The sequence below is a fragment of the Anarrhichthys ocellatus genome, unplaced genomic scaffold (genome assembly GCF_004355925.1).
Source record: "Anarrhichthys ocellatus isolate YVR2014 unplaced genomic scaffold, GSC_Weel_1.0 scaffold61, whole genome shotgun sequence".
Lineage (NCBI taxonomy): Eukaryota > Metazoa > Chordata > Actinopteri > Perciformes > Anarhichadidae > Anarrhichthys > Anarrhichthys ocellatus.
Window position 1 is genome coordinate 2177508 of NW_022280091.1, and position 10997 is coordinate 2188504.

The window sequence follows — 10997 nt, forward strand, 5'->3', positions numbered from 1 at the left end:
GAGCCTCCAAAAGTCTGTCAGGGAACACTGGGAATACCGTCGAAGGCGCTGCAACGTCTATTTTCCACTGTGACAGCTTAATAGCTGCCATGTCTGACTACACACGCACGCACACACACACACACACACACACACACACACACTGTGAGTCCCTGAGAGTGACTGGAAGTGGCACAGAGGCTCTTAAACAACTCAAACAATGACACGTACCAGCATAGCTTACATGCATACAGGCTGCTGCTACAATGATCTGTGACGATGATACAGTTATCATCTTTTGATGCGATTGCAGCGGAATTAAGCTAACGACATTGAATCTGCTTTGATTCAGCATCTGAAGCTTGTATGTGTAAGACTTTCATTGGCAATCCCTCCAGCAAATGCAGGCTGGCCGTGGAAGTTCTGCGCTGTCTGTTAAAAGCATTGACTGTAACAGAACTTGTGCTCAAAAGCATTACAACCATTTAAAAAAAGGGTTTCTTCTGAGTTGCATCTTATAAAAGGACCCGGGGGGGAGGGAGGGGGGGACACCCACTGGCTTACAGAATGTTACAGTACATTGAAAATAGGTTTTGAATGTGCAGTAAGATTGTGAGCTCATGCGGATTTGGGAATAAAAGAGCCCTTACTGATAGTTTTGTAAAAAATAAAAAAAGGCCTAAAACGATTTTTTTCTATTGCTTTCTACAAGATTTAACCACATAATCTGACTATTTAAAATGTGTTTTTATGTGTGTGTGTGTGTGTGTGTGTGTGTGTGTGTGTGTGTGTGTGTGCGCGGGTGCGTGCGTGCGTGCGTGCGTGTTAGCTGGCCAAAAAAACAAGAGGAAAGGAAGTCAAAATGCAAAAGGACACAGTCAATAGAGGTTTAGCTCAGCCATGAAATTAAATCTTTGTCGTCCTTACATCACCATACCAACTGATTTTCTACGTTTGTCTTTCCTTTTCCCCTTTTCTTTTCTCATCTTCCTCTGCTCTCCCTTCTCTTTTCCATTTCTCCTCACACTCCTCTTCCCCTCTTCCCCTCTACCCCCCCAGCTGTGAGTTGTTTGATGTCCCTCTTTCCCGTCCTGGCCAGCTGCACCCAGAAACCAAATGAGGGGTTTCTGTCATCCCACAGACACCTGGTCGCCCCCTAACCACCGGTTGCTTCCCGAACGACCAACTCCTTCCCTAACAACCATGAGAAACACAGGATGACCACCGATCAATCACGAAAAATTCCTCCACAGCTGTCTGTCCGTGCTGGCTAAGTGTCAGGATGTAAAATTTCACTCGGTAAACATGTTTTTCGTATACTTCACAGTCTAATGCATGACTGGGATGACCTGACTGCCAGACGCCTTGCTACTTACATGCTATTGGCAAAAACAGGTGCAGCAAGATGTCCTTTCCAATACCTTTAATGTAAGACATTAGCCAAGAGAGAACTACTATGGTGCTTACAGCCCAACAATAAAACTGCAACAGTGAGAGTGGTTCTATATAGTCATTACAGCTGGCTGACAAAAAGACAGGGGATCTGTTAAAATACATGCAGTGGCCTCTGACCTCACCTCTCACCTTCTGCTAATTACAGGCTGGAGGAGCCGTGAAAGGGGGAGACACACACACACCTTCTGAGACCCTAAATACACCTCTCTGGTCAGCCGCTGCCTGCAGCAGTGCAGGTCACCCATTGCAACACACAGAATGCCTTCCATACCACTGGTTGTATATACCTGCCCATGAATGCACATGAGGTCATGACGTCAGGTAAATGTCACAGCTAACCAGCTCCATCTTGACCACCGAGAACATTAAAATGCTGCGTACACATGAAGTTCTGATAGTACTTAGATTCTACTGAAGTTAAATAAATAAATCAGTACAGGACTTATACTTCTAATTGAGTATTTTCATGCTGTGGTATTGCTAATTTTACTCAAGTAAACAATCTGAGTACTTCTTCCACCACTGTCTTGCCATCTCGGTCCTCGGTCGTGCTCAAATGAGCCTGCCCAGCATTTTCACACATGTCATAAAGCACGACAGGACGTTTACTGCTTTATTGTATCATGCAGTGCACCTGTGATGCATTGGCTGTTTGTCCCCTTTCCTTATTCTCCCTGTATATATGAAACTAATGCAGTCTACCTTCATAAAAAAGTTGTTGAGAGAGGTGTTGATTAAATATCTATATCCAAAATTAATATTGAGAGTCTACAATATAAATGTGTGTCCGTTTAATGCGGTACAATTCAACCTACAGCCTTTAAACGCACCATTAAGTTGAAACTCTTTTTTTCATGGCCGCAGTACTGTTATTCGCCACAAGGGAGCGCGCCGCGCACAAAACGGAAGCAGGAAATGGAGTCAGTCGACGTGCGAAATTCAAACTTCTGAAACAAAACATCTCTGCCACAGTGCTTTTCCACATGACGTACGGTTGCTAACTGATTTTACCTTTTTCCTCTCCCGTTTTCACACAAATTCAGGTAAATTCGTTTCGGGCAGCGGCATTCAGTCAGCTAGTAGTGACGTATGTTTTACTGACGTTCCTTCTATTGTTTTTGGTGGTATGAACGAGTATTGTCAGCTAACGCTGCAATTCTTTTCAGCGTCTATTTAGCTTGCTGGGCGTTAGCTGCCTGCTAACGTTTATCTTGAACCGAACGAGAGTGCTAACACTGCTTCTGTAAACCCCTTTCTCTTACCGCAGAGAGGTTTATCGTGGTGCGGGGCTGAAGCGGGGACTATGCCTGTGGAAAGAACGGAGCACGGCGTGGCCGAAGAGCTCCACAGATACTATGAGGTTTATGAGACTATCGGCTCAGGTAATGACGGCGTTCATGTGTGGCAGCGCGTGAAACGGCTCTGTCGGTGCCATGTCCTCTCTGATGTGTGTGTTATGAACGTTGTGTGTTGGTCAGGAGGCTTTGCCAAAGTCAAGCTGGGTCGACACATCTTGTCGGGAGAGAAGGTTGCCATTAAAATCATGAACAAGAAGGATCTAGGGGTGAGTCAAAGAATCCCTTTACACACTCAGGTTGTTGGTAAATCTGTTGTAGATGTTTGCATTAAACTGGAAACCTGAGGCAAAACAATAGCAACGCAAAATTGCCACACCCCAAAGTGACGATTGCATGGTTTACAATGATATGACACAAAGAAAGGCAACAAATCCTGAATTTGGCAAGTTTATATGACTGACAATTATACATATGGCAGATGCATGCAAAAAATATTTCAAAATTATTATCATTGCAATCAACTCTTATAACATTATTATGCATTACATCATATACAATTATTCACAATAGTTAAAATATTAACCAAAATATCAATTTTACAGAAGTCATTATTTAGAAATCAGAATTAAGCAAAATGGCGACAGAATATGTTCATGTTAATCACAATATGATTCCACTGATCTGTCTTTATTTAGTTCTTTATTCTTCATTATATATCTGGATGCCCATGTTTGCTGATGTCCTTGTTTTCTGCATGCAATCATTAATTCTAATTAGAAAATTGAGTAATTTAAAAATCACACAAATTAAAAAAACCAAATTGTACATTAATAGAAACAACAAACTGTCTGTCCCCCCCAGGATGACCTGCCCCGTGTGAAGGTGGAGATCGAGGCCATGAAGAACCTGAGTCATCAGCACGTCTGTCGTCTCTACCAGGTCATAGAGACCTCCACCCAGATCTTCATGGTGCTGGAGGTGAGCACACAACACACAGACACTGCGTGTGAGTGGGAATGTGACATCGTCCTGTTCGGTAATTTAGCATCCCCCCTCTGTCCTTTTCTTTAAAATCTCAGTACTGTCCAGGTGGGGAGTTGTTCGACTACATCATCGCAAAAGACCGTCTGTCAGAGGAGGAGACCAGGGTGTTCTTCAGACAGATTGTGTCTGCGATGGCCTATGTCCACAGCCAGGGATATGCACACAGAGACCTCAAACCGGTAAAGACCACCACTGACTGTGCGTGACTGAGAGGATGTGACACGACAACAAAATGTGTCTGCTTTTCTGTGACTGCATGCTGGCCTTAACGTCTGCTGCCATGCCCGTCTTGAACTGTAGGAAAACCTGCTGATTGATGAAGACCACAACTTGAAGCTCATAGACTTTGGATTGTGTGCCAAACCGAAGGTAAATCACCAACTTTCCCCCTCTCATTGTGTTTGTGGCAAAAGTATCATACCTGTTATCTGTTTGATCAAGTAATGAGAAAGGGATATAAAGCATAAACATGGTGGCAAATCTATTTGCTGGCTCCCACCACAATGTGTATGTGGTTATCTCTCTTCTAGGGAGGTTTGGGTTATGAGCTGATGACGTGTTGCGGAAGCCCTGCGTACGCTGCTCCTGAACTCATCCAGGGAAAAGCATATATTGGTTCAGAGGTGAGACATGCACGCTACTGTTTACAACATTTAGAGCCACTGCGGTTGCCCTTAAATGCAAAAAAAAAAACCTCGCATTTGTATTTCCACTAAAAAAGTCATGATTACCTGCCTGTTCCACTTCCAATTCTGCCCTTTTTTCATGGTGCGCTGATCATATTCACTGGTGCATGACTCGGTGCAACTGAGCTGTGAAATCCTAACTGTAAAGCTGAAAATACTGCTGCGTGCTGTGTAACCTCCAGGCGGATGTGTGGAGTATGGGGGTGCTGCTGTTCGCCCTTCTCTGTGGATACCTACCCTTTGATGACGACAACTGCATGGTCCTCTACAAGAAGATTACAGTAAGAGCACTGACACGGTCCCAGCTGTTTAGTATTTCAGATCATTTGAAATGCTGAACCCCAACTATGTAAAGCAAAGTGTTGTTTTATTTTATTATTTGACGTGTGAAAAATATTGGATCCTGGTGTTCCTCTAAAATATCTTGTCTCCATTTCCTGCCATGATTGTGTGCTCTAATGGTTCATGGGATATTAATCAAATCCCTAAAGCAGAGAACATTTACGTTTGCCTCTGTTTCTAGCGTATTCATGTTTGATTATGTGTTTTTGTGCCTCTTCAGAGAGGTAAATATGATAACCCCCAGTGGCTGTCTCCAGGTAGTGTCCTGCTCCTCAACCAGATGATGCAGGTACACACAAACAATCGCACTCTCCCCCCCGTCGTTCCCTTTTTAGCTATTTCACAGAAACGTCTCACTGCACAACGGTGGAACTCATCAACACACATCGAAGCATCAACTTGCTACAATAGAGGAGAAGAAGCCATTTAGAATTTACATAATTGGAATATAATTTATACAACATGTGCAATATTTTAAACATGCTGCAGCTTGTTGGGTGTGTGGTCTCTTGCGTATTGAGTTGTAGTTTCCGTGTGCATCCTGTAGGTGGACCCCAAGCGGCGTCTGACAGTTCGACAGCTGCTGGACCATCCGTGGGCGATAACAGACTACAACAGCCCCGTGGAGTGGCGTAGCAAGCAGCCGGTACACACACACACACACACACACACACACATTCATACAGCAAACACACTGCTTTACAAATACAGACACAAACAGACTGCAGACTTTAACATGTTTCTTTTGAATTCAAACTGTTGATTCGATCCATTTAGTTATTGTTCCAATTTTTTTTCAGTCATCACACCATTTCCCTGAAACAATTCCATAATCCTTAAAATGTATATTATTATTTGAGTATTGCTGTTTTAGTGCTTACAAATAAGAAATGTGGGGGACAAAAACTCTGTCTTTGATTTTGTGTGAACGTACCTGGTCTCCTCTGTAGCTCGGCCACATCGATGAGGACTGTATCACCGAGATGGCTGTCAACATGAAGCGATCGAGGGGGAGCACCATGGCACTGGTCAAGGAGGTGTGTGCGTGTTTGTGCTCACATTTCAATGTTTATTGTCATCATCTGTTGGTTTTCTTGTGTTGTGAATGGTGGGAGAGAGAGAGAGAGAGAGACAGAGAGACACAGAGAACTACTCTTGTCAATCATGTTTGCACCCCTCGTATTCTGTGCAAACATGATATTTTACATTCTCTCTGTGAGATACGCAGTCTAACACAAATGAACTCCCACAGTGGCGGTACGACCAGACTACAGCCACCTACCTGCTGCTGCTGTCAAAGAAGAAGAGGGGCAAACCTGTCCGCCTGCGCCCCAAACCGACCGTGTGTGAGGACTCCTGCTCTCCACTGCACCAGGGACTACAGGTCAGACTCGGTGCCACGACTCCCAAAATGCTTTGTTCTTTTTCTGGGCTACTGGCTGCCTTTACGTCTCTACCCTGTACACCTGAAGTACTTACTGTTTCCCAGTACCAAGTGTTTTTTGTGGTCTTTTTGTCTTATTTTCTCTCTCGTGTCCAGGCGAGGGAAGCCCTTCACTTCAGCGAGGACGAGGACGCCGTGATTGTGGGTTCTCTGGACTTTGGCTCGGACTACATTGACGACTGCCCGTGGATTCAAGGCAAGCAATACACACCCAAGGGAGTCCGAGGTCAGCCCGATGGAGCAGCGAACCACAAAGACGCGGTATGCGAAAGTTGGAGCGCACTTGTGCCGGCCGCGATTATGAAGCGCCATGACTCTTTACCATCAAGAGGAAGAAAAAAAAATCTCCTCACCACGTTTCTCTCTTCTCCGTGTTCCCAAAGAGACCAGCGGAGAAAAGGTACGCTTACAGCCCGACCCCAGAGAGGGGCCGGACCGCAGCGCAGCACCGCCAGTACAGGAGGAACCGAGACCAAGAGCGAGCCTGCGAGAACAAGGAGAACATCACCGTGCAGGAGAAAGACATCGAGATATTTGCGTTGCCTCCTCCTCGCACTCCTGCTTCCAGTAAGAAGAGCGCACGGCCCAACAAGAACGTGTTGACCACGCCCAACCAAAATGCTCACGTCAATGGCGCCAAAACCAAGGCAGTCACACCTAAAGGTAAGGGGAGTCCACTCAACCCATGGCAGTAATGAGTGACAGACAACACAGAGCTTCAGTTCATCATACGCTTTATTTGTATACTGTAATTGTTTTTTTGTGTTCCAAACAAGCCCTTGACGCACATTCTCCATTCGATTATTTGCATTAGCCAGCTGTCCCTCTCCGCGTCGCTCTCTTCCATTTATTCGTCCCCTCGCTCGCTCAGCCTTCACGCGGCTCTCGTAATCACAAGTGCCTTGTCCACATGCCTCACATTTGCAAGTAAATTGTCTTCTGGTAATAAACTCATTTATTGGGCCGGTTTTTACTCCAAAGCCTCTCATATTTCCAACGATTTAGCTGTCATTACTGAAACCACTGAAAACGGACACATGCACACTTATCTCTGTCAACTCGAAGCTGAGGTTATTATCAGGGAGCTAATTCTGTTCACTGGTCTATAAATGAAGGACGCTAACATGAATGGAGGATCATTAAAGTCTTAATTATTTGTCAGAGTGAATTCTCTGCTCAGATGTCCGGCCTCATTAGTTTCCTCTATAAACGCGATGCCTGCAGCCGACCTGTTTGGTGTTAAACCTTTGGAATCTGGTTCGGCCCTGCTCTCCTCACAGCCTCCCGTTCTCTAAGCTGCACAGCAGACATGCTGCCTCTGACAAACTTGTCCACACACACACACTCACTGTGGTCTGTGTGTGTCCCTAGGCGTGTGCTGTGACAGGTGTAGCTATCTCTTTCCTCTGCTCACCGTCCCACGTGGGCTGTAGTGACATGTGTTCTCTTGCCACTAAAGCCTGTCTCTCTCTCTCTGTGTGTGCGTGTCTGTCTGTGTGTGTGCGTGTGTGTGTCAGGCCTCTTGTCTCTGTGTTAACCAAAGCCTTTGTGTTCAACAACCCCAATGACGAAGCCAGCCAGTTCCATGTATAAGAGCAAATGGCTAAGTTTGAAAATAAATAATCTAGTTTCAAATTGTCCGGACAGTATCGCATATTTGTTGGATCAGTTTATTGAAGCTATAAGATGCTGAGTGACATGATAAAGTTAAATATTCAAATATCCAAACTCTTGGTTTTCAGTGGTTCCATCAAATAGAAATATATTGTCAATGTCTTGTGCACCATTTTTACCATTAATCTGCATATTATTTTCTAAACTAATTGTTTGGTCTATAAAACATAAAGACAAACAAAAACCTGGAACACAACTTCCCAGAGCGTGAGGTGACCTCATCAAATGTCTTGCCTTGAATGTTTGGCTGCATAGCGAGACTTTGTCATGAGTGGGTCTGACTAAGAGGTTAATGTGTCTATACTCCGCTGTAACCACGGTCTCTGTCCCTGTGTGTGTGTGTGTGTGTGTGTTTTGCAGCTGGAGGCAGTGCCTCTAAAGAGCACATTAAGAAGAGAGCAGCAGAGCTCAAGGAGCTGGCGGACGTTGAAATACTGGCCTTCAGTCCTGAGCGAAGGTGAGTGGAGGCTCTGAGGTGATGGAGAGAAACTTGTGTGTGAGCGAGCAGCTGAGTGGGATGAATATGGATGATGAGGCAGGAGGGAGGATAAAGCGCATAAGTACAGCTTTGTTTGTACTCGTGCTTGGCACCGTAGCGAGCCTCTGCAGATGGTGCGCAAGCTCCAAACATGCACATAGGCGTATATAATCTATACGCTGTGCGCTGCATTATTGTCCGAAATTTCGGAGGGCTCTCAAACTAAATGAGCTGTGTAGAATCAAAAACACAAGAAGTGTAACTCATAGAAATGCCCATATATGGCCCATAGACTGTAGTTGTAACCGGCAAGAAATCATAAACCAACCTCCACAATGTCCACAATTGAAATTATCTGCAAACTCATACCTCATATTCATGGGCTACTTTATCGCCTTCATAAAAGCCCTGTAAAGAAACAAGTCAAGAATTAAATGCGTTGTAAAGAAGCGAAGGTTGAATATCATGTAAATAATCTGATTTGGCTGCGAATTACTTACTCAAATGTAGATTTTTGAGACCTTATTTCTTAAGCATCTAAAACAAATTGGCCTTCTTTGTATAATCCCTCGACATGGAAATAGTGCTTTTATCAGTAAACAATTTGTGACAGTCACAGGATCGCGTGTTCCAAGTTACACGACCACTTGGGCACCTCGCTCCGGCTTCACTATGGCGAGTATAAGATAAGCTTAAGAATTCTGGAGACTTCGAGGTGGCCTAAAGAGACTAAACCATGATTAACAGGTGATTGAATTCTAACAGCCCCGCTCACTCAGTCTAAGTCGGTTTGAATGAGATAATCACCTAAATTAGTAAAGAATTGGACTGACTCGTGCCCGTTTCTGTCCTGAAACACCGAAATGTAAACCCGCGATCTAGTGGAAGGGTTAGGTAAGCGACTAAACGTGAGACCCCGGTTTGCCAACCCAGGTCTCGGTCGTTGGACATGGCGGTCACAGAAGACAGCGGGAAGAAGAAGAGGGGAGGAAACGTGTTCGGTTCCCTGGAGAGAGGCCTGGACAAGATGATCACCATGCTCACCCCCAGCAAGAGGCGAGACGGCCCGCGCAAGATCAAGGTACGGAGCGCGGGACCTGCTCCTGCACGCTAACTTGTCACCCGTTCTGCGTCTGGAGTATTGCACGCATCACTTTCTTTGTCTCATCTTTTCCCGCTAGGCGCAGTACAACGTTACTCTGACCAGTCAGACCAATCCAGACCAGATCCTCAACCAGATCCTCTCCATCTTGCCGGAGAAAAACGTTGATTTCACACAGAAGGGGTAAGAAGATAACGCATCACATCCCCTCTCCTGATCAGACGGCCCAGTGTTTGATGCCATCTTAATGTTCCTGCGCCGCCTTTCTTTTAGATATACCCTGAAGTGTCGGACATGGGGTGACTTCGGGAAGGTCACCATGGCGTTTGAGCTGGAGGTGTGCATGCTGCAGAGGCCGGAGGTCATCGGGATCCGGCGCCAGAGACTGAAGGGAGACGCCTGGGTCTACAAGCACCTGGTGGAGGACATCCTCTCCTCGTCCAGTATCTAAATCATTGCACTTTCCTAACAACGTCACTTCGTGGTCCAAGTCCAATGGACACTGGCCTTTTTGTGTCCAAGAAGAAATGATGTCTGATCAGGGATGGATGCACAGATTCAGACACGGGAAGGCGTCTCGGCACATTAATTATTAGCCCTTCATTATTCATAGTGAATATTTCAACCTGTCCTTAGGCCAGCCTGCAATCCCCAGAGTACATGTTACATGAAAGGTGCATTACATGCCAGGATCCTGTACAGCGTATCTTGTTTTATGTAGAGCATTGTTCTTTTACTTCATAATTATTAAACTGGAGAACGCTATGAACTGTATAGCTTCTGGCTGCTTATTACCATATTTATGTTTCGATGTTGTTATTCTCCCGTGTAGATGTAATTTACTGTCATTAATGTACATGTTTACATGGTTGTGTTGTACGAAGCGTCTGCTTATATTTCTCATTGGTGCTTGTCTAGTTTTTATTGTCTGTCGCGTTGTGTCTGTCACATTTCTATTGACATAAAAGGAGCGAAATAAATGGTTTCCCGTAAGTGTAATAAGCTTGTGTTTATGGTGATGGACGATCTAGATTAATTTATCTACTCCACTGACGTTGAATGTTTTTTTTTTTTTTTGTTTTTTTCTTCATTCACTCAGCAGTTTGATGGAGCAGTGGTCTGTTTTACACTCCTGTCATCATCCTTCTGTTTGTCTCCCGGTCTTCACTCCTCCTTGGCAGATTGATGGTGATAGTTTAGCTGAGTGACAGCTTATGTCCGTTCATATTTAGTGAAAGTAAGTGGTGAGTGTCACTTTAGATACTTTGGGTTCGAAAGCACATGTTGAATACACATGTTTTGATAATGGAATCTTAACTACAAACTTTTTTTTTTTTTTTTTGTCTCTGCATTTTTATGCAAAAGTAATGCGTTAACCTGAAAATGTTGCCACATATACAGTATGCTGAATTGTATCCTTGAGAAGTTAAGACTGGGTCATTCAAAACCACAGTGGAAGATGGTGATTTAGCCCCGACGCTGAAAATGGTGGATG

At 44.6% G+C, this 10997-nt stretch overlaps 1 protein-coding gene across 2 annotated transcripts; it reads left to right on the plus strand.

Annotated features, from left to right (window-relative positions):
- The first annotated feature begins 2377 nt into the window (after positions 1 to 2377).
- melk (maternal embryonic leucine zipper kinase) lies at positions 2378 to 10495 on the plus strand. 2 transcript variants are annotated; one of them, XM_031871997.1, is made up of 18 exons: positions 2378 to 2477; positions 2702 to 2816; positions 2913 to 2998; positions 3594 to 3710; positions 3812 to 3955; positions 4077 to 4145; positions 4307 to 4399; positions 4645 to 4743; positions 5025 to 5093; positions 5352 to 5450; positions 5755 to 5841; positions 6057 to 6188; positions 6345 to 6509; positions 6632 to 6911; positions 8283 to 8379; positions 9334 to 9481; positions 9582 to 9685; positions 9776 to 10495. In XM_031871997.1, the coding sequence occupies exons 2-18, from the start codon at positions 2738 to 2740 to the stop codon at positions 9951 to 9953; spliced, it is 2046 nt and encodes a 681-aa protein (XP_031727857.1). In that variant the 5' UTR covers positions 2378 to 2477; positions 2702 to 2737; the 3' UTR covers positions 9954 to 10495. The 2 variants fall into 2 exon arrangements, with proteins under 2 accessions (XP_031727857.1, XP_031727858.1); XM_031871998.1 differs by having other exon boundaries at positions 2378 to 2422.
- Positions 10496 to 10997: the final 502 nt, after the last annotated feature.

Excerpts from the sequence above, each read along its gene's own strand:
- melk (XM_031871997.1), top strand. The coding sequence starts at position 2,738 with ATGCCTGTGGAAAGAACGGAGCACGGCGTGGCCGAAGAGCTCCACAGA. Across the intron at positions 5,094-5,351 it reads TCCTCAACCAGATGATGCAG|GTGGACCCCAAGCGGCGTCT; the intron begins GTACACACAAAC and ends TGCATCCTGTAG. Across the intron at positions 9,686-9,775 it reads GTTGATTTCACACAGAAGGG|ATATACCCTGAAGTGTCGGA; the intron begins GTAAGAAGATAA and ends CCTTTCTTTTAG.